Source organism: Mastigoproctus giganteus, chromosome 5, assembly GCF_048544385.1.
Source record: "Mastigoproctus giganteus isolate SK-2022 chromosome 5, ASM4854438v1, whole genome shotgun sequence".
NCBI lineage: Eukaryota > Metazoa > Arthropoda > Arachnida > Uropygi > Thelyphonidae > Mastigoproctus > Mastigoproctus giganteus.
In genome coordinates this window covers 66,018,990-66,040,715 of record NC_143579.1, presented here as the reverse complement: position 1 = coordinate 66,040,715, position 21,726 = coordinate 66,018,990, and the positions used below count along the sequence as shown (strand labels likewise).

The window sequence follows — 21,726 nt, the reverse complement described above, 5'->3', positions numbered from 1 at the left end:
TACTTTATTTGTCTATACCAGGCCTTCTTAAACTATGGGTCGCGACCCCATTTGGGGTCGCGTAGCAAAATTCTGGGGTCGCGAGAGATTTTAATGTCAAATATTTAAATACACGATTTTATAACATCTAGATGTGTATTTGTGCAGAGTCACACTCACACACCTGCACACAAACAAAGGGAGGAATGCACGCGCACATGTGCAGCGAGACTATGATTCAATAACACTGACTGTAATGTGAACTAGTGTAGTATTGATGCTCTTCTAGTGTAGTCAATTGTCAGTGTTCCGCCGTAACGAGATTTTAGTTTTTTTTATTTATTCAGTAATTAATAAATCAATTATTATATGCAATATGTTATTTTTATATATTTATTGTATTTTAGGATCAAAATAATTTTTGGCCATGGATAAATGGCTGAACTTAAATAAGAATAGCAATGACGCAGATAATAATGCTACAAACTCTTCTTAGGCAGGACAAAATATTGAAAAACAGGCATCTTATGTGCGAAAAAGAAAATATGATGAGTCTTTTCTTCAATTTGGCTTTACATTTCAAAATTGTAAGGGTAATGAACAACCTCTTTGTTTGATCTGCAATGAATTATTGGCTCCGGAGAGTATGAAGCCATCAGAATTAAAAAGACATCTTGAATCAAAGCATGTTTCGTATGTCAATAAACCAAAAGAATATTTTGAAAGACTGTATAAATCTTTAAATAAAGAAAAAAAATTCTTTGAAAAATTTATAACCGTTAGTGAAAAATGTTTACTAGCGTCATATGAAGTTTCGTACTGTATTGCTAAAAATAAAAAGCCGTTCACCATTGGAGAAGATCTTGTATTACCTGCTGCTATTAAAATGGTAGAAATACTACATGGAAGTAAATATGGCGATGATATTCGAAAAATTCCTTTGTCGAACGACACTGTCTCGAATAGAATTTCTGATATTAACAAGGACCAATTAGTGCAACTTATTACAAGAATTAAAGAAAGCCCAAAATTTTCAATTCAGTTGGACGAAACAACTGATATTACTAAATTGGCTCAGTTGTTAGTATATGTCAGGTACGTTTATAAAGAAAGCGTGGAGGAGGAATTGTTATTTTGTCGTCCTATGGAAGACCATACTACAGGGAAAGACATATATTGTAAAGTTGACGAATTTTTAAAAACTGAAGGTTTAGAATGGAAAAATTGCTGTGGAATATGCACAGATGTTGCAAGAGTGATGACCGGCAAAAATTTTGGTTTTAAATCATTTTTTCAAGCTGCTCATTATGATCATATAACTTTTACTCACTGCCTTATTCACCGAGAGGCCCTTGCAGCAAAAAAATTAGCACCAGAATTGAACGATGTGCTTCAGGATGCTGTTAAGATTATAAATTTTATTAAGAGCCATGCCCTTAACAGCTGCTTATTTTCAAATCTCTGTAAGGATACGGATTCCAACTACACAACTTTATTATTACATGCAGAAGTAAGATGGTTGTCAAGAGGTCAAAGTTTAAGAAGATTATTGCTATTAAAGGACGAGATCGAAATATTTTTAACCGAACGAAAATGTGAACTTGCTGCTTTTTTTCAAAATGACTTATGGCTATCCAAGCTGTGTTATTTGTCAGATATTTTTGCGAAATTAAACGATCTCAACTTGTCTCTCCAAGGAAAAAAATTGCGATATATTTACTTCGAATGATAAAATTGAAAGTTTTATCAAAAAGATCAACATTTGGAAAAGTAGGGTAGAAAAAAATTCGTTCAAAATGTTTTCCAGTGTCGACAATTTTATAATCGAGAAAATTCATTGTAAAACTTTTATTGCAAAAATTATTGTAGATCACTTAAAAGCGCTAGAAACACAGTTCCGTACATATTTTATATTAAATATTGATTTCCAAAAAATAGTTTGGATTCAAAAGCCGTTTTGGATTGGCTTAAGTGAGATTGATCACCTGCCACTTAAAGCTCAAGAGGAATTTGCTGAGCTTTCGAGTGACTCAAACTTAAAACTACAATTTCAAAAAAAGTCCTTGACTGAATTCTGGATCGGAACTAGAACTGAATTTCCCACAATCGCTGATATGGCGTTAAATGTACTTCTGCCATTCAACACCACATATTTATGTGAAGTTACTTTCTCAGCTTTAACACATTAAATCCCAGTATCGTTCAGCGCTAAAAAATGTTGAAGAGGTCTTACGTCCAGCAGTGTCAAACATTGCACCAAGATTTAATTTGTTATGCAATAAAAAACAGGCACATCCATCTCATTAAATTTTTTACTTTAATTTTAATTTAATACTTACCACTCAACGACTGCGTTCGAATATATTCGAGCGAACTAAGACGGTCAGAATCCCCTTTTATTTATGTTATTGCAAAAAATGCAATTTTGATGAAAAATAGGGCATATAATTTTTGTAACTATAATAAATACAATTTTACAATTTTTTGTGCAATTTTTAATTTTAGATTTTTGTATGTTTCAAAACGAATTCTAAAACTATATATTTTCATATGTATATGTATATTGTTACCTAATAAATAAATCATCAAAAAATATTAATTTATCTTTCTTTTATATTTATATGGGGTCGCCAAGAAACTCGCAATCATAAATGGGGTCGTGAATGAAAAAAGTTTAAGAAGCCCTGGTCTATACAGTAATACCCCGACTTACACTACCCTGACTTACGCGAACTCGGAGTTATGCGGTTTTGATTTTTTTGTTTGGCAGCACTGCCGCCCACTATCTTCAAGGTCGTTTTTCATATGTTATCGATATACGGTGCGATGGCGGAGAATGAGAGCGAAAGATGAACAAAATTCAACTTTACTGTGCATGAGCTGCACACATATACAAGAATTTATATTCCAACTGTTGTATTTATATGTGTGCGTTCGAATTCGTGCTCAACTTTTGTCGGAAATTACATCGTTTTCACAAGAGAAATGGATCGCGTCGGTCGAGCCGTATACAGTCAGTCCTCGTATAACACGTGTTTACACTACACGAATTCAATCATACACGATTTATAAATACGGTAACGATATCTTATAATATAACACAAACCGAATTCGCTTATGCACGATTCGCCTTTGTGTTTACAAGAAATGGCAGTCGAACGCAGAATCACCCCAACCGTACGCAACACGATAGGAATGAAGAGAAGATTCAGAAAATGTATTTGTTTTTTATATCAGTGAAGGGGAAACACATTTCACCATAATAACGTAAAAACCAACACAATTCCAGCTATCGGTATGCAATTAGATCGAGTTTACTACCAGTTTACAACAAATTCCACTAGCAGAAACGCAACTGGATTGTTATTGTTTTATGGTAGTAACCCCTAGAAATGTGAGGTATTAATAGTGTATCTCTGCCTTTATGGTGTTGTTTATTCAGTGCTACATGCGCGCAGCTTTGTTTATGCGTATCAAGCATGCCTCCTCGCTTTGTAATTGTGCTTTATTCCCTAAAAATGAGTAAAATACTTAAAAGGTGTGAAAAGGAAGCATCCTGGTGAAGACACTGCAGATTCAGAGAGAAAAAGAAAAGCCATTATCGATAAACAGAGGCGGACCGGGTCAAAAATTCTTACCCGGGAAAATTTGTAGTGGCCTCATGCTATGGTTTATGGCCAAAATCACACCGGCCTCCGGGGTTTCCCCGGTAAGGCTTATTGCCAGTCAGCCACTGTTGATAGAGAAAAAATATGAAATTGTGAAACGCTTTGAGCGAAATGAAAGACCATGTGATATTGCACGTGCTACAGGCCTAAATGAAGCATCGGCGAAAAGCACATGACAATTGCAAACTTGACGGGTTGAAAATTGAAAAGGGCTCAATTTTAAAGGGCTTAAAAATTTTAGAAAACATAGACTCCAACGAAGGACGCGTTATAGCTACAAAGCAAGAAATAAAAAAATTATTAGCTTGCTACGAAGAAATTCTGCGTGAAAAAAAGAAGGCGCTGTGTTGTCAGAAGAATTTGTTAGATTTTATGAAGCCATCGACATCGAAATAACTTTTTTACGTAAATCATTTATTTTTTAATACATATTTTGTATTAATATGTATAAAGAACTGCAATTTTATTAATATTTTTCTTCTAAATTAGTGTTTTTGTTAGTCCTTGGTCCCAATTAAATTTATATGTATTTATATGCAAAGTTGTACCCCGACTTACGCGAATTCGACTTAAGCGATTTTCGTCGGATCGACCTATCACGTAACTTTGGGGTATTACTGTATAGGTGTTCATTTAGTCGTCACAGTCATTTTGCCTATAACATAGTCTTACTCTCATATTTTTTTTCCCAGTGCTTATAACATGTCACACCAAGCTGACTCAACATTACACAAGCAGCCTATGGCAATTGGGTGTATTGCCTTAGAATCTATTGCTTCTTAGCTAAGAGCATAACCTCTGTCCCCCTTCTTTCCCAAGTACTCATAGTACACAGTACTCATAGTACTGTGTACTATGAGTACTATAATTGTGGATATTATAGAGGCATCAGATGCCTCATATCTGATGCCTCTATAATATCCACACTTGATAGTTTAACCAATACTTCATATTCATCAAATCTATTTACTCTGTGCTAATGCTAATATTAATGCTTGTACGCTGATGCTAGCTTTAGTATATAAGCAAAAATATGTGGTTTTTGCTCTTAGTAATTTGAATATAGACCATATATTTGCTTATCCCATGAAGATCCGCGAGCTTTGTAATCCCCCACACCTTTGCTTTCCAGGCTGATGCATGTCCTTACAGATGCAATGCAAGAATCAGTTTTGCCTCTGCTTGTGGCTGCTGTTAAACTATTAGTCCCCTCCAACACACACACACACCAAACTAATAGTCATCTGACTTTCTTAAGACTGCCTTGATATCAACAGCAAATATTCTTACACTCCTTCTATTTAAGTGTATCCCATCCCTCTAAAAACAGTATCTCCTGTTAACAAATACAGACAATCAAAGCAAGAAAGGCATCATATTACATTTAAAATGCAGGACAATATCATCCTTAAATTTATGAATGAGTAATGGATGGCAAACTGAAAACTACAACATAGGATCATAAAGTTCTAGGACTGAATTTTTATTTAAACAAATATGATATTTACAGATAATTACACATTGAATTTTTCAAAATAATGATTTTGGCTTTTTATATATTCTTTCATTGAATTATTATAATTGCAGAAATCTTCAGAAGTCCCTTTGAAAGTTCCTTAATTGTATTTTCTTAACTGCCATCACTTCTTCACTGGAAACTTATTGTTCCTTTGATGAGTTCTTTACTTTGGGAAAAAAATAATAAAAATCACATGGTGCAGTGCCAGATGAATAAGAAAGAAATTTCAATACAGAATTTTTGGAAAGATTCAAAAGTTATTGTAATGGAGTAATTTCAGATTTTTCCCTCGCCCACAGATGGATTTACTTCTTTCTTATCCCATCTCTTAAGCATTTAATGATTTCTAGGTACATAGTCATATGACCTCTCATTATAAATTCATAATGAATTATGATGTTATAATCAAAAAATAATTTTCTGCAAGCTGTAAAGATAACATTGCACATCATCTCCTGTTACTATTGTTTTTAGAAATCTTGGAGTGTAATCATAAATTTAAACTAATTTTTTGAAAAGCTCAACTCTTGTTCCCATCATATCTGCTATTAAAAAACTTGAAATAAAAAAGCTGTGTAATTTTTTATATTTAAAATGTCAATCATTGTCTTCAGTTCTTGTTTTACAATTGGCCTTAATATTACTTGTAATGCAGGAGACAAATTTGTCATTTGTTGATGTGAAAGGTTTCTCCTACCTTACATCATCCTCAGTGACATCCATCTCTGAAGTGTGTGTACCATTCAGACATTACCTCTTCATAAACTTTTTTCACTGTATGCTTCAAAAATTATTTCTACAATCTCTGAGGCTGATTTCTTCACTAAAAACCAAATTTCATCAATCTTTATTCAACATTCTGAAAAATGCTGATAAAAAATGATTTACTCATCAACAAATAAAAATAAATCCTTTGTATGTGTGTGCAATCAAAGGGCCACTTTCTAGAAAAATTTAAACATTCTAGATTACAAAATCGTAGCGAGGTAGGCAGGAGCAGCAGTGTGTGGCACACGCTTCTTGATTAGACCGGGGTTCGAGCCCGTGACCACCAAATACGGAGGATGCAGAAAGGTTAGGGAATGACCACCGCATATCCCCAGAGCAATATTGCCTTAGTTGCTAGTGCTCCTAAAAACCAAATAACAAACAAACAGATTACAAAATATAATTAAAAATTTTTCATATTTGCTGATCACATAGTTTTAAAAAATTCAGCCCTGGAAAGCTTTGAGCCTATCTTGTATGTTTTTTTTTTTTTACACTTTATTTTCCATGAATTTTCTTTTAGTTTTGCCTTTAGAATACCTGGCAAAAAGAAGCATTCAAAATCATAGAAAAATGTAGTGAAGGGGAGGAGTGTACATGCTTTTATCATAGTATACAAAAGAACACAAGATTGTGTAAATTATCATATGTGAAATTTATTAGAGAAACTAAAGCTACATATAAGGTATATTGGAGAGATTGCCTGACTTTTGCTCCATTCTCAGGTTTAGAAGAATCAAAGGGAATGCCTACTGGCTGTAGAGAATTATAAATTTTTTATAACTTAAATGATGTCATGCTGATGGGATTATTTCTCTTTCTCAGGTTCTGCACCTGAGAGGGCATAAATTCAAATTGAGAAAAGGGGTTTTTTTTTTCTGCTGCTGCTGCTGTATAAGCTTGTTTTCTTGCATCATATGCCTCTACTAATGCTAATGTCACATGTATATTTTGCTTCCAGTGGACCTCTTTTCGTGAATATAAAAGGGGTGTGTGCCACAAGTCCAATATGACAGCTGGCATGTCTGCATGAGCAGACCTCAGTGCCAGACAGCAGAACTCATCAATGTGTTACCTGGAATTAAATTGTCTGGTAGGTGATGTCAGCCTGGGAAAGATTGGAAGATATGTGACACATACTCAGGAAAAGGATGTCTGATCATTAGTCTGGATGATCATGTGCAACAGACTAAGTATGTTCAGAATTCATTGTTGGTCACAGCTAACCTGGCTTCACAAAAATGGTCAGAAATGGAGTTGCAGAAAAGATTGACACCAAATTCAGGTGTCTGTGCATAAACTGCTTATTGCACCCTAATGCCTATATACATGTCCATTCATGCCAAGGACAGGTCATATACCATTAAATGGTAGCACAGTGTAATATTATCTGTTGAGTTGTTCTTCACTTTTTTTTTGCATCAAATAGATGTGTGTGCATATCTGGCTCCAGCCAAAAGAACTGTACCTTCCAGATTGTCTGCATTTTCAGCAATGATGGGTGCTGGTTTCTTAGTAGTGTGAGGCATATGCACCTCACATGGCGTCGGTGTCTTCATTCCCGTAGGCCATCTAACTGACATAAGCTATACGATCATCTTTACCCCTGTGTTGCAACATGATGTACAGTGTATGTGGGGTGGGGGACATGTATGAATTGATGAAATTTTTAAATATGGCATATACACACAATAAAAATATATATCTGTCTCCTTGACATACACCAGGTATATTTTTGGATTCAGTAGTGTCCCACCCACACCCACACACACACACACACACCCACACCATTCAGTCTCCCTCCAGTCACAATTGGCAGAGTATGGGTATTAAGATTATATGCTGGTTCAGTTCTGTGCAATTACTAGTGGCCAGCTTGCAAAAACTGTTTTAAAGCTGTACGGAATATTGTAAGGAATGTAAGGAATATTGGATCTCACCCTGATGTCCATCATAACTCCAAAAGACCTGCATGACAGAAGAGAACAGGATACCAGAAATATTTTGTGGAGACCAGACATAGTTGTCACCATTTCAAACCTCCATTAAGCAAAGTGATGGTATTGCACCAGATAATGAGGGTCACTAACATCTAGTTTGGTCTAAATCATGAACAGTATCTCTTAATTGGTATAAAAAAAGCCTTGATTCTATATTTACTTTCCTGAGCATGTCCCATTTAACATTTACATTTGTTACAAACATCAGTTGGTCCCATTGAAAACAATTTTAAAAAAGCCTAATACCATTGTTATTACTTTACAAAAAACAAAATTCCTTTCCTTTATTCTTGACAGTACTTTTTCTTTGAATAAATTCCACAATGCACCATGATCACTGACACCTGTTAATTCCTTTACTTGAAGATTCTTAATACACACTGGTGATAATAAAATCAAGAATATTGTTGCCTTTTTTAACACCTATAGCATATTGATATAAAAAGCAGTCGTCCAGCAAATCCAGAAATGTTCTGTTACTAAGTGAACTATGAACCTGCAAGTTCCAATCAGTATCCAGAAAGTTAAAATCCCATCCCCTACATGTTATTTACTGGTCCATTCTGTTTGCTTGTAGTTGTTTATTATAGTTGTTGCAGTTCTTTGGCTTATAGCATACCCTGCTCATATTTTTGCTTTCCTAGTGCCTATGTTACACTAGACATACAACCAATGTCTGTTAGGTGCACTGTTTTAGAATCTGTTCTTCGTAACCAAAAGCATAACTGCCTTCCCCCCTCCTCTCCTCTTGTCTGTCCTTTCTGTGCACATTTTACTCACTTTATTCAAATTTTACACACCTTATATCAGAGTGACACCATTGTTACCTATAATGGTTTTAACATTTAGTAGTTTTTATGTTATAATTGTTTTAAATGTGAAAATAATCTTTTCGTGTGCTTACATGAGAAAGGTTGTTTATCATGTGTGAAAAGTGTGATTTGAACCACTGTTTGATTTTATAACTGAGTATATTTTAACCAGCTAATTGCTTTACATTGAAAGATAAATACAGTAGCCACATGGTGCAAACCAACCCATATAAACTAAAGGTCCCATTTGAGAAGGAGGGCTGCAATCAGGCCACTCATTTTGCAAACTAAATAATGATTTGCAGTATCACTAACTTTTGATGTAATGCAGTTGACTGCTTAAAAATAGTATCTAAGTTATATTTATTCATCCAGTATTATGTTGAATAGCCAAAGAAAAATGCTTTAGTGGAAACTTCAGCTGCACTTCATTCAGGAAACCATACAAATAAAAAGGTAAAATTTTACTTTTCATATTAAGTTCAAATATATATAATAAATATTTTATATGTTAACCTTATAATTTCATTTTTAGTATACCTGTAATGTAAATGTTTTAAATTATATTTTGTGTTTATAAATTTTTTAAGCCTTAATTTTGAGTAAGCAAACATGCAGCTAACCATATTTAATGTAATGTAATGAAATTGTAAATTATATTAATTGAATTTTTATTCTGTTTGTGTATTTAGTTTACAAAATCCCAAGAAGACAAATTCTCTCTTTTTTTTTTTTTTTTTTTTTTTCGGAGCATAATTAATTCACATTAACCATATCAAAAGCCACACTCACATTGAAAATTATGACAGAAATTTGTTCCTTATACAGTAAAACTTGTTAATTTGAATAGATAATTCAAATTATCACCCAATTTTAGTCAGTAACATTCCCCGTGTGGGAATATGAAGTTTGTTATCTTGTATTACAATCTTGCACTAGAAATGTACAAAGAGTTAACATCAGAGCTTCAATTACTGTAACATAATACTAATGTTAAATTATATTAAATATGGTTAGCTGCATGTTTGCTTACTCAAAATTAAGGCTTAAAAAATTAACAGTACTGGTAGCATAAATGTGGAATATTTATTTTACCAGTACTGTCATCTCAAGCAATGAGCACACCTTAACAGTATGCACAAAAAACCTAAATTACCTGCTTTTTACAGTTCTAAAATTAAATTTCATATCAATGAAAAAAATGAATAATAGTGTAAATTATTGTGAATATTGCTTAATTAATGTTTGAATTTCCCTCTGCATAATCTAGAATTGTTTTCTTTGTGCATATTTGTGAGGTTATTTGTTTAAAGTAGTATTTTTCAACTTTTTTTGCTGTGCAGCCTTTTACAAATGCAGGTTTTCTGCAGAAGAACCTCAATACGATTAGAAACAACAATATATAGTACTTGTGTACAAATTAAATAAAAAATAAATAATAAAAAATTTACAGAATATTTGTAGAATGTCAAAGTTTAAAAAAAAAAAAAAACAGTTTGAAAACCATTGATTCAAAGCAAATAGAAGCATATAATGTATAATTACATTAAGTACCTTAGCTATTTATGTATAAATACTTAGTAAATGCTGTATTTTCAGTCATAGGGTATTTTGCCTTTAAATTTTGTGAAACATTTTCCCTGGCCAGCTATGTACTTAATTCTTCACAGAAATTGATTAAAAAAGAACCATAACAGTATTCACAAATAATTCTTGCTGTGATTGCAGAATTATGATACCATGTTACCAGGATGGTCAATCTTAGTCATCCTGAGAGCTACAGGATACTCTTTGAAGGCTTGAGAGCAGCACAAAATGGTGTTTGAAAGTATGAGTCACAAGTCTTTGAAGTGCACAAGTCTGCTATATAACTTTTTTTCATATGTGAATTTTATTTAATAAAATTAAATAAAATTCACATATGAAATGAAAATTTATGATACTCAATAAAATAAAAAATAAAAAAAATTTATTAAATGAAATCCACATATGCAATTAAAATTTACTTTTTAGATTGAGCTATTATTGAGCTTTCAGTAACCTTGTTTTAACTGCATTTAACATGCTCATTACTAAAATAGCATATTATGAAAATATTATCATATATCCAATTGCAAAATGACAGGAAAAATATTGTTAAAAAAAAAAAAAGTCAGTCCTTATTTCTCCGAGAGCTGCAGTTTAAGCATCAAAGAACTGCACGAAGCTTGCAAGCCACAGTTTGGCTATGTCTGCTATACAGAAAAATAGTACTAGCAAATTTGTTGATAAACTGAGAATCCTTGAAATTTCATAAAAGCACATTAAAACAACACAGGCGAGTTTACAACCTCGTCTACTTGGCCGAATTTTCTTTTAAGAAAAGTTTACTTTTATGTCAATAAAAAGAAACCGTGAGAAAATCAGTAAGCCAGTTGAAATGGGATATGCAGCACCACACTCCCACATACACAGCAAGACCGAGTAAGTGGTAGTCACACCTACTGCTTCCGCAGTATGGTTGTGATTTGTATTGAAGTCATGAAAGGAAAACCTTTTATAGTTAAACTGTCAGTTGACCCTTTCAGAATTATATATATATATATATTGTGTGTTTTTTATATGTGTGCTTTCCAGAATATATACATTTTTCAAGGTCGTTTCAAATAAATGTACATTTATATACAGATTGTTAGCATTAGTATTAGCATTAGTAGAGGCATATGATGCAAGAAAGCAAGCTTATGCAGCATCAGCCAAAAAAAAAAAAAAAAAACCCACTTCCACTTCACCCCTCCGTTCGTTCGAAATACCTGTCGAGCTGAGCCTTAAATTTCTTTAGGCTATCAACTTCCACGACAAAGGATGGAAGTCTGTTCCACCGCTGGCTAAAGGAAAATTTCAGCACGTCTATCCTACATCTGTCTTTCCTCAATTTCAATTTATGCCCTCTCAGGTGATTATTCTGAGCAAGAGGAAGAATCCCATCAGCATTGAGCATGCTCAAACCATTCAAGGCTTTATACACCTCTATCAGATCACCTCGCTGGTGCCTAGTCTCCAGACACTGTAATTTACAAAACTTAAGCCTTTCTTCGTAAGAGTACCCCTTTGTTCCATTCACTAATCTTGTTGCCCTTCTCTGCACTCGTTTCAGCAGCTCTACATCCTTCTTGAAATGAGGCCTCCAGACCTGTATACAATACTCAAGGTGTGGCCTGACCATTGCCTTATACAAGGGAATAATCACCTCCTTATCCCTGCTAGAAAAATTCCTGTATATCATTGACAAGACACCATGAGCTACTCTTGCAGCCCGTCTGCACTGCTCAGAGAACTTCATATCTGCCTGCACAATTACCCCCGGGTCCTTTTCATTCTCTATCACTGTCAGTGTAGTACCACAGAGTTGATACGTTGCTCTGGGATTGTCTTCATATTTTTCATTGTTTGTTGCTATCCCTTATCTATGTTTCTCGTTAATAATAAACACAGTTTTAATAGATGGCAGTATGGAAATTGCTTTCAAAATCAGAGGTGGAGTTCGTGTCTGTTAACCATTGTTGATTGACTTGCATTTACAAGAATTAAATTCTCTGGAATTCAGATCCAGAAATTGACAAAATTGAATCAAGTGATACATAACAGATATAAATGATATTAAGGCTCAGAGAATGCTGTTACTCTGTAGTGGTATTGGAGTAGTATGAAAACTTATCAAAGTAAATGTTATTCAATCCAATTTAAATTTTTGAGTAACTTCCCATATTTTGCTACCTAAAAGAGAACTGAAAGGTTCCTAGTAGCATAAAATTAAAGTTTAGTTCATCCCTGACAACTATTGTCTTCTCAGCCTTCAATCCATGCATGGTACTGAAGTACTATAAGTTCTAATACACCTTTCATATTTGGAGTTACTATATATATATAAAAAACAAACAAAAAAAAAAAACATTCCTAGCTTTATAGATTTCGAGAAAACCTGCTTGTAACACTTTACGTGACTCATTCTGTATTCTGACACTAAATGTGTAAATTAGGAGATCTCATTGTTGTGAAATGGGTTTAATTGGCATGAAGGCTGCTGCTGTGGCTATACTATCCTTTTTACTGTTATTGTTGTGAAAAGTAAGTTTTTCAATCCATAAAAGTTATGACATAACTTTTGTGGATTGAATAAGTGAATAATGGTTAATAATAAATTCTGCATGGGCTCTTCATGGTTAACTTTAAAACACATTTATTCAGGAATAATGATTAAATGTAGGAGTAGAAAAAACTGCTGTAATAAATGAGAAAAATTATAGCAGGAATAATTGTTATTGCAGTTAGATGTATACTATTGTATAGAATGCAAAGTACCTGATAGACAAGCTCTAGTTGTAATGGTTAAAGTTAGTTCTAGTTAGAAATACAAAAAAAAAAAAAAAAAAAAAAAAAAAGTGATTTGTAAAATTACATGAGATATTTCTGGAGAACTCCCTTTTCCTCCTTCAGTAGATGAAGATAAAGTATGGAAAGAGGAACACAAATAATTCGCACTGAAACAAATAATAGTAATGGTAAGTGAAAAAATTCAAATACCTTTCTGAAATTTTTCCCTTATCATTACTGATATAGATTTCACCATGAAGTGAAAGCAATTTTCAGTCATAGAGGGACAGCTATGATTACTTCACTTTCAGCAAGCAAGTTGCAACAGAAATACAGCCTTTGGGAATTCACAACTGATGCTTCTTGATGAAGTGGTTGTGGTGGTTCCCCAAACTTTCCTTTTTTATTATTATTATTATTATTATTCACCGTACATTGGCTGTCAGTATTTGCTTTTTTGATTTGTGCATTAGTATAGGTAGTTTCTTGCCTTATTCTGGGCTGAAGTTGTGCCTTATCTATGCAGAATTCTTTGCTGCTCTTGGTGATCAATATAATTTCTTTTGTATTGTCATTTGTTTATTTTGTTTTGTAATTTTGTTTTTTGTTTATTTTGTTTTTTGTTTATTTAATAATAGCTTGGATGTAGATAGCAAGTCCTTCACAAACATAACTTGTTGCAGTTAGCAGCAATTTTTGCACATGATATAAAAGTGTTAATTTGATTTACCATAAGATGATCAGACCAAAGTAGTAGAAACTTTGGTCTGATCATCCAATGATAAATCAAATTAACCCTTTATACTTTAACACTAATTCAAAATATTCATTTAAGAAAACATTGTTTATGAACATTGTAAAACATGGGAATGATTAAACATTATTCATATAAATTTATAACCATGGCTTATTAAAAAAGTAGTCTTATACACAAAAAAAAATCTTAAGTTACTTTAGTATAATTATATCCATTTAATTTTCAAACCTGTAAAACTCATGGTTTATTGGGAAATTGAAAATACTCCATATGTTACATGGAATGTACTGTGCTCTGGTGAAAATAATTAAAATCTCATTTTATTTAATAGGTGATAGTTTTGCAAGACTATGAACCACATCAATCAGACGAACTTAAAATTCAGAATGGAGATACATTAAATGTTTTGAATTGTCAGAGTGATTCTTGGTGGTTTGGAGAGAATGTGAAGACTGGTAGACAAGGATTTTTTCCTGCCAACTATGTTATGACATCTGGTAATGTTTGCAAAATATTGTTAAGCATAGTCATCCAGCTTTTATAATTTCAGTATTTTTTGCATATGAAATATTTTAACCAATTTTTAATTGTGTATATATTATATATATTATTTAAAACTTTCAGTTATAAAAATATATTTTGTTCTATATCAGAGTGGATAAAGTAAAATATCTCACAGGTGCCCAACTTTCTCTTTTCTTTCTTGGGAAATTTTTTTAAAATTCTGCTTGGGCATATTAATGCTTGGACTTTTTCCTAATGGATTGCAGTACTTATATTAAATATATTTTTAATGAAAAATTTTAAATTTAAAAATTTTGTGTTCTTTACACCTGTTATTTTCAACAAAACACATTTATCAATTCTGCTGAAAATTAAAAAACAATGGTATAAACATAAAATAAACATGAAACTATTATTCCCTTCCATTTTCAAAATTAATAAATCTATCAAGTGTACAAAATTTCAAAATAATGCATGTGCACATATTTCTGCTTACATATTGTGTTTGTAAATATCAAATATGTATATAAATAATAGACAAAGTTATCCAATATCTAGATGCCACCTAAAAAAAGTTAGTCTCAGAAGGGAACTCTCTTGGGTTGAAAATTCCTATGTTTACCTTGCTTGTTAGTGTTAAATTTATATAATGAGGGCTTCCCAAAGCAGCCAGTATCAATTAAACTCTGTGAAGAGTAAAAAGCTAATTGAAATAGGATAACTCACAGGATCCCTTCACAAGTTATGAACACTTGACTTATGACTACTGTGTATACGTTTGTGATTGCGCATGACATAAATACAGTACTGTATATGCTGTGAATAGCAAATTCATGTCATACAAGACTATTTTGCTGTTCACTTTATTTCACATGGGTTTATTTTTTTAGTTGTCAAAAACTACTGCATGCAAAGCTACATTTATTGTGCTCAATAGTGCAATATTAAAAAGATTCTTAAACATCTAGAGAAGAAATTAATGAAATAAAAGTTGCAGACATCTGTTATAGTACAGTTGTCTTATAATGTGGGTCACAACATCTATCCCACAAAATCCCATGGTATAACTGGGAAGCAGTGTACAGTCATCCCTCAATTTGCTTGGTTTTTTATTGTGCGGTCAGGTATTTATTACCAAAATTTTAGATTTTAGATTGTGAGGCGAGTCTCGCTACCTGCATGATTTTTGTTTACGAAGCTTCAGAAATAAGAATGAAGAGCAGATTTTGAAAAGTTATTTATGTTTTTTACATGATTGAAGATTTCATTGAAGGAGAAATACACATAATAATAACGTAAAATCCCACAGAATTCCAGCTGTCGGTATTATTGCAATTGCGATAAGATCGAGTTTATAATTAGATTGCACTAACAGAAAAGTCCAATAAATCGGAAAGTACAAATTGTATTTTATTATTTTATGGTTGTGACCTCTAGAAATGTGCTTTAGAAAAATATCACAGGCATTCAAAACTGATTCTTATAAGCAAACATAGCAATAAATGGTGGTGTGTTTGTCTGGTTATTTTTGAAACAACTTCCTCATTCGGGAGCCCCCTTCATCAGTTATCCAATGTTAGCTGTTCATACAGAATCTTTTCTAGTTCCTGCAATGTAAAGTGTTTTAATCGGTAAGCATTGCTTTTGCTGATTTAATATTTCTTGTCTATATAAAGTGTGTGTTTAATTAGTGCCTAAAATGAAGAAAGCTACAACAAAAATAATTTTAAATTTAGAGGAAAAATTAAAAATCATTAAGGAGTTAGAAAATGGCAAAAAGGTTGTGGCATTGGCCAAGAAATACAGCATAAATGAATCTAGCATTCAACAAATTAGGGAAAATGCTGAGAAAATTAAAAGTTCATAATTAAAAGAATGTTATAAGAATGATGTGGAACAGATCATTATAATTAGATTGCACTAACAGAAAAGCCCAATAAACCGGAAAGTGCAAATTGTTTTTATTATTTTATGGTCATGACCTCTAGAAATGTGCTTAAGAAAAATATCATTATATATCATTGGCTGCAAAAAGCACTACAAAAGTGAGAAATCCATTAACAGAGAAAACTGAAAAATTACTTTCTTTCTGGATAGACCTTAATCAAAAGAGAATGCCTCTTAGTTCAGATATTATTCACAACAAAGCTCTGCAAATTTTTAATCGCTTACAAGAAAAAGAAGCCAGTCCATCCAATGCAGACGTCTTTCAGGCCAGTAAGGGTTGATTTAAAAATTTTAAAAAACATCAAAGTCTTCACAATCCAAATTTAACAGGTGAAGCAGCCAGTGCATATACAGAAGCTGCTTCTTTGTATTCGAAAACTTTCAAGGACGTTATTGCAACTAAGGGCTATCTAGCAAGTCCAGTGTTTAATGCTGATGAGGCCAGCTTATTTTGGAAGCGTATGCCAAGCCGAACATACATTTCAAAAGAAGAGAAAACTACCCCAGGTTTCAAGGCTGCAGAAGATAGGTTAACACTTTTGTTATGTGACAATGCAGAGGGTGAATTTAAGTGTAAATTGCTTCTACTTTATACATCAGAAAATCCTCATGTTTTTAAAGGAATATCAAAAAAGCTCCTTACCTGTTCATTGGAAATTGAGCAAAAAATCCTGGATGACAGCTAAAATCTTCGAAGATTGGTTTTTAAATTACTTTTGCATCAAAACAAAAAAGATATTGCCTGAAGAAGAACATAGCATTCAAATTCTTGCTCATTCTTGATTGTAAAGAATTGCATGTTGATTGTGCCCAGTCATCCTGCACATTTGTCTGATCTGCACCCAAATGTGAAAGTTACCTTTCTTCCAGCAAATACAAGTTTGTTAATTCAGCTGATGGACCAAGGTGTTATAGCTTCCTTTAAACTTTATTACCTAAGATCTTTTTTGCAATTGGTAGAAGCTACTGATGGAATAGGCAATCTTTCAATTCGAGATTATTGATGGAATTATAACATTCTTGATGCTGTAAAAAATATTGAATTTGCATGGGGCGAGTTTTTAAGATTTGCAAATCAGCTTAACCAAGAAGCTCTGGATATGGATCCTAATTTGGAGAGGAGCTTAAATTTTTGCAGAACTTTATCAGTAGCTTTAGTTCCTTTTGAAGAAATTTATAGAGAAAAACAGCATGCTTCTAAGCAAATAATTTTAACTAATTTTTTTCAAAAAGTGCGGGATACTGTTACAAATTTATCACAGAAAACAGCGACAAAGAAGCAATGAATTTAGATTAAAAATCTAGAGGTAAGTATTAGCAAGATTAATTTTATGGACATGTTTCTAATTTTTTTCTTACCAAATGAAGACAATTTTTTTCAATTTTTTTTTTTTTTGTACAGGTGGTACAGAACTCTCATTATATCCTATAAACTATGTTTTCGCATTGTGCGGATTTGGACTGCTTTGTGTTTTCCTGGAACGTAATCCCCGCAAATCGAGGGATGAATGTACTCGTTTTCAGGAAGGCTTTTGATACTGTTGCACATAACAGACTGCTCTACAAATTGGAGCAGTGTGCCATTAAGAGGGAATTACTGCTGTGGATAAAGGGATAGTTGAGTGCGAGAAGACAGAGAATTGTTACAAATGAACACTGCTCTTTGTGGATTAATGTTATTAGTGGAATACCACGGAGTTTGGTTCTGGGCCCATTGTTGTTTTCTGCATTTATTAATGATATTGATGAAGGTATATCAGGATTAATGTCTAAGTTTGCAGTTGATACGAAGGTTAGCAGGGTCGTTAATCATCATTATCCATCCTGCCAACCTTACTATATGCTACTGCAACAAGATCTAGAAAAATTAGGCAGTTTGGATGAGAAATGGAATTTGAGGCTAAACATTCACAAATGCAAAGTACTGCATATGGGTAGCAAAAATACCAGATTAACGTACTGTGTGGTACTACACTCAGAATAGTGGAAAATGAAAACCACTTCAGGGTAATTGCACAGTCAGATATGAAGTTCTCTGCATTGCAGCAACTGGTGACTAGGCATCTGTAATGTAATCTGATTTAGGTGTTTTAGGGCAGTACATGATGTTTTGTCAGTGATATACTGGAATTTTGTTAGCAGGGATAGGGAGGTGATTATTCCATTGTATAAGGCAGAGGTCAGGCCACATCTTGAGTACTTGTTGTTGTTGTTATGGGAGTTTAAAGGCGCATAAGCTACTATGGCTATAATGCACCTATCTTGAGTACTGCATACAGGTGTGGAGGCCTCATTTTAGGAAGGATGTAGAATTGCTGGAGTGGATACAGAGAAGGGAAATGAGATTAGTGAGAGGAACAAAGGTGTTCCCTCACCAAGAAATGCTTCAGTTCTGCAAATTGCAGTGTCTGGAGAATAGGCATCTGCGAGTTGATCTGATTGAGGTGTTTAAGGCAGTTTGAATGTATTGAGCAAGCTCAGTGCTGATAGAATTCTTCCTCTTGCATAGAATACATATGAGGGGGCATAAATTCAAATTGTGGAAGGATGGTTGTATAATAGATATGCCGAAGTTTGCTTTTAGCCAGGGGGTGGTTGCTTGCTGGAGAAACTTCCATCTGAAGTGGTGGAAGTGGATAGCTCAAATAAATTCATGGAATAATTAGACGAACTGTTGGATGGATAGTTGAAGTGGGAAGGTTTTTTTTTTTTTTTTTTTTATTATAGCATTAGCTATCACATTAGTACCACACTTTTGTAGCATTAATACCACACAGGTGATACGTTACTCTGGCATTACTGCTTCCCATATGCAGTACTTTACATTTGTCAATGTTAAACTTCAGTTGCCTCCTCTCAAGCCCACCTGCTCAACTTTTTTAGATCCTGTTGCAGCAGCGTACTGTCATTAGTGTCATTAACAACCGTGCCAACCTTCGTATCGTCTGCAAACTTGGACATTAAGCCTTATATACAATCATCAATATCATTAATGAACACAGAAAACAACAATGGACCCAACACTGAACCCTCGGGGACTCCACGAAGAGCAGTGTTCATTGATTACCACTCTCTGTCTTCTCCCACTCAACCATCCATTTATCCATAGCAGCAATTTACCTCCAATGCCACACTGCTCCAATTTGTGCAGCAGTCTTCTATGTGCAACAGTATCAAAAGCCTTTCTAAGATCCAAATATATGATATCAAAATTATTCTTTGCAGTTAGTTCCTTTGTGACTACTCATAGTATCCAATCAAATTGATCAGACAAGACTTCCCCTTAACAAACCCATGCTGTGTCCGAGCTATAACTGAAGTCTTGTCTAGGTGATCCTTCAATGCTTCTTTAACCAGTGCCTCCATTAATTTCCTTGGAACAGAAGTTAAACTAACAGAGCCAGTGTGTGGTTGCTTGCTGGAGAAACTTCCATCTGAAGTGGTGGAAGTGGATAGCTCAAATAAATTCATGGAATAATTAGACAAACTATTGGATGGATAGTTGAAGTAGGGAGGTTTTATTTTTTATTTTATTTTATTTTTTTGGCCAATGTTGTATATGCTTGCTTTCTTGCATCATTTTACCGCTATTAATACTAGCGGCAAAAAAAAAAAAAAAACTGCAGCCATTATCAATACACTGCAGGATGGAAGCCTCCTCAACAATTCATGCAGTGGCAAATGATGCATTAAAGCAAACTTATACAGCAACAGCCAAAAAAAAATAAAATAAATAAAATAAGCAGAGACTTCCCATATTACCTGTCTATCCCTTCTGGCAATTTGTCTAGTTAGTTCTCCTTTGAATTTATTCAAAGTACCCACCTCCACAACACCACATATGAGTTTGTTACAGCAGTCAACCATCCACTGGCTGAAAGCAAATTTCTGCACATCTGCCCTGCAACCATCCTTCATCAGGTAAATATGTGCTCTCTCCTGCGTGTAGTCTGACCAAGAGGAAGAACGTCATCAGCATTCAGCTTAATCAATCAATCCTGGAGACGAGGCACCTCACAGGTGCCTAGTCTTCAGGCACTGCAGTTTGCAGAACCGAAGTCTTCATGGTAAGAGTACCCTTTTGTTACTCTCGCTGATCTTGTTGCTATCTCTACACCCATTACATCAGATCCACACCCTTCCTAAAATGAAGCCTCCAGACCTGTAGGCAGTAGGCAAGATGTGACCTGATGTTAGCTTTAGTAGAGGCATATTACAAGAAAACAAGCTTCCAAAAAAAAAAAAAAAAAAAAAAAAAAAAGCACTTCCCATTTCACTCATCCCTTCTCTCCAAAAGTTTGTCCAGTTCTTCCTTGAATTTATTTAACCTATCAACTTCTACAGCGACTGAAGAATGTTTGCTCCAACAATCAAACAACTGCTGGCTAAAGGCAAATTTCTTCACATCTGTTCTGCAACTGTCTTTCCTCAATTTGAATTTATGCTCCCTCAAATGGATAATCTGCCCAAGAGGAAGAATCCCATCAGCATTGAGCTTGCTCAAACCATCCAAAGCCTTATATACCTCAATCAATCACCTTGCAGGTGCCTAGTCTCCAGAAGATGCAACTTGCAGAACTTAAGCCTTTCTTGGTAAGAGCAACACTTTGTTCCCCTCACTAATCTCATTGCCCTTCTCTCTACTTGTTTCAGCAACTCTATGCCCTTCCTAAAATGAGGCCTTCAGACCTGTATGAATATGAAGCCTGAGAATTGCCTTATAAAAGGGAATATCACCTCCTTATTCCTGTTGGTAAAATTCCTGTATATTGTTCACAAGACCCCATGAGCATCTTTGGCTCTCTTTGCACTACTCAGAAAATTCATATCTGACTGCACAATTACCCCCAGGTCTCTTTCATTCTCCACTGCCCTGAGTGTAGTAGCACACAGTTCGTACATTACTCTGGGGTTACTGCTACCCATATGCAGTACTTTGCAATTGTCAGACTTCAGTTGCCACCTCTCAGCCCATCTGCCCAACTTTTCTAAATCCTCATGCAGGTAGTGTATTGTCATTAACAACCCTACCAACCTTCATGTAGTCTGCAAACTTGGACATTAAGAATGATATACCTTCATCAGTATCATTGATAAATATGGAAAACAATGAGCTCAACACTGAACCGGTGGGGGGGGGAATCCACTAATAACATTATTCCACAAAGAGCAGTGTGCATTGATTACAACTTTCTGACTTTTCCCACCCAACAAACCCTTTATCCTTAGCAGCAACTTGCCTTAATGCCAAATTGTACAGCAGTGTTCCATGTGCAACAGTATCAAAAGTTTCCCTAAAATCTAAGTATATGATATGAAAATTATTTTTGCATCCAGTTCCTTTGTGACCGCATCGTAGTATCCAATCAAATTGGTCAGACAAGACTTCCCCCAAAGAAACCCATGCTGTATCTGAGCT

The 21,726-nt window shown here is 34.1% G+C and overlaps 1 protein-coding gene across 2 annotated transcripts in view; it reads left to right on the top strand.

Annotated features, from left to right (window-relative positions):
* The window catches only part of LOC150085456 (jouberin-like), a 320,291-nt gene that overhangs the window by 241,246 nt on the left and 57,319 nt on the right, over window positions 1-21,726 (top strand). For both annotated transcript variants that reach the window (XM_090373258.1, XM_090373259.1), the window contains exons 20-21: window positions 9,137-9,202; window positions 14,188-14,353. In XM_090373258.1, coding sequence (XP_090229384.1) covers window positions 9,137-9,202; window positions 14,188-14,353 — 232 coding nt within the window. The remainder of the gene's footprint in view (window positions 1-9,136; window positions 9,203-14,187; window positions 14,354-21,726) is intronic.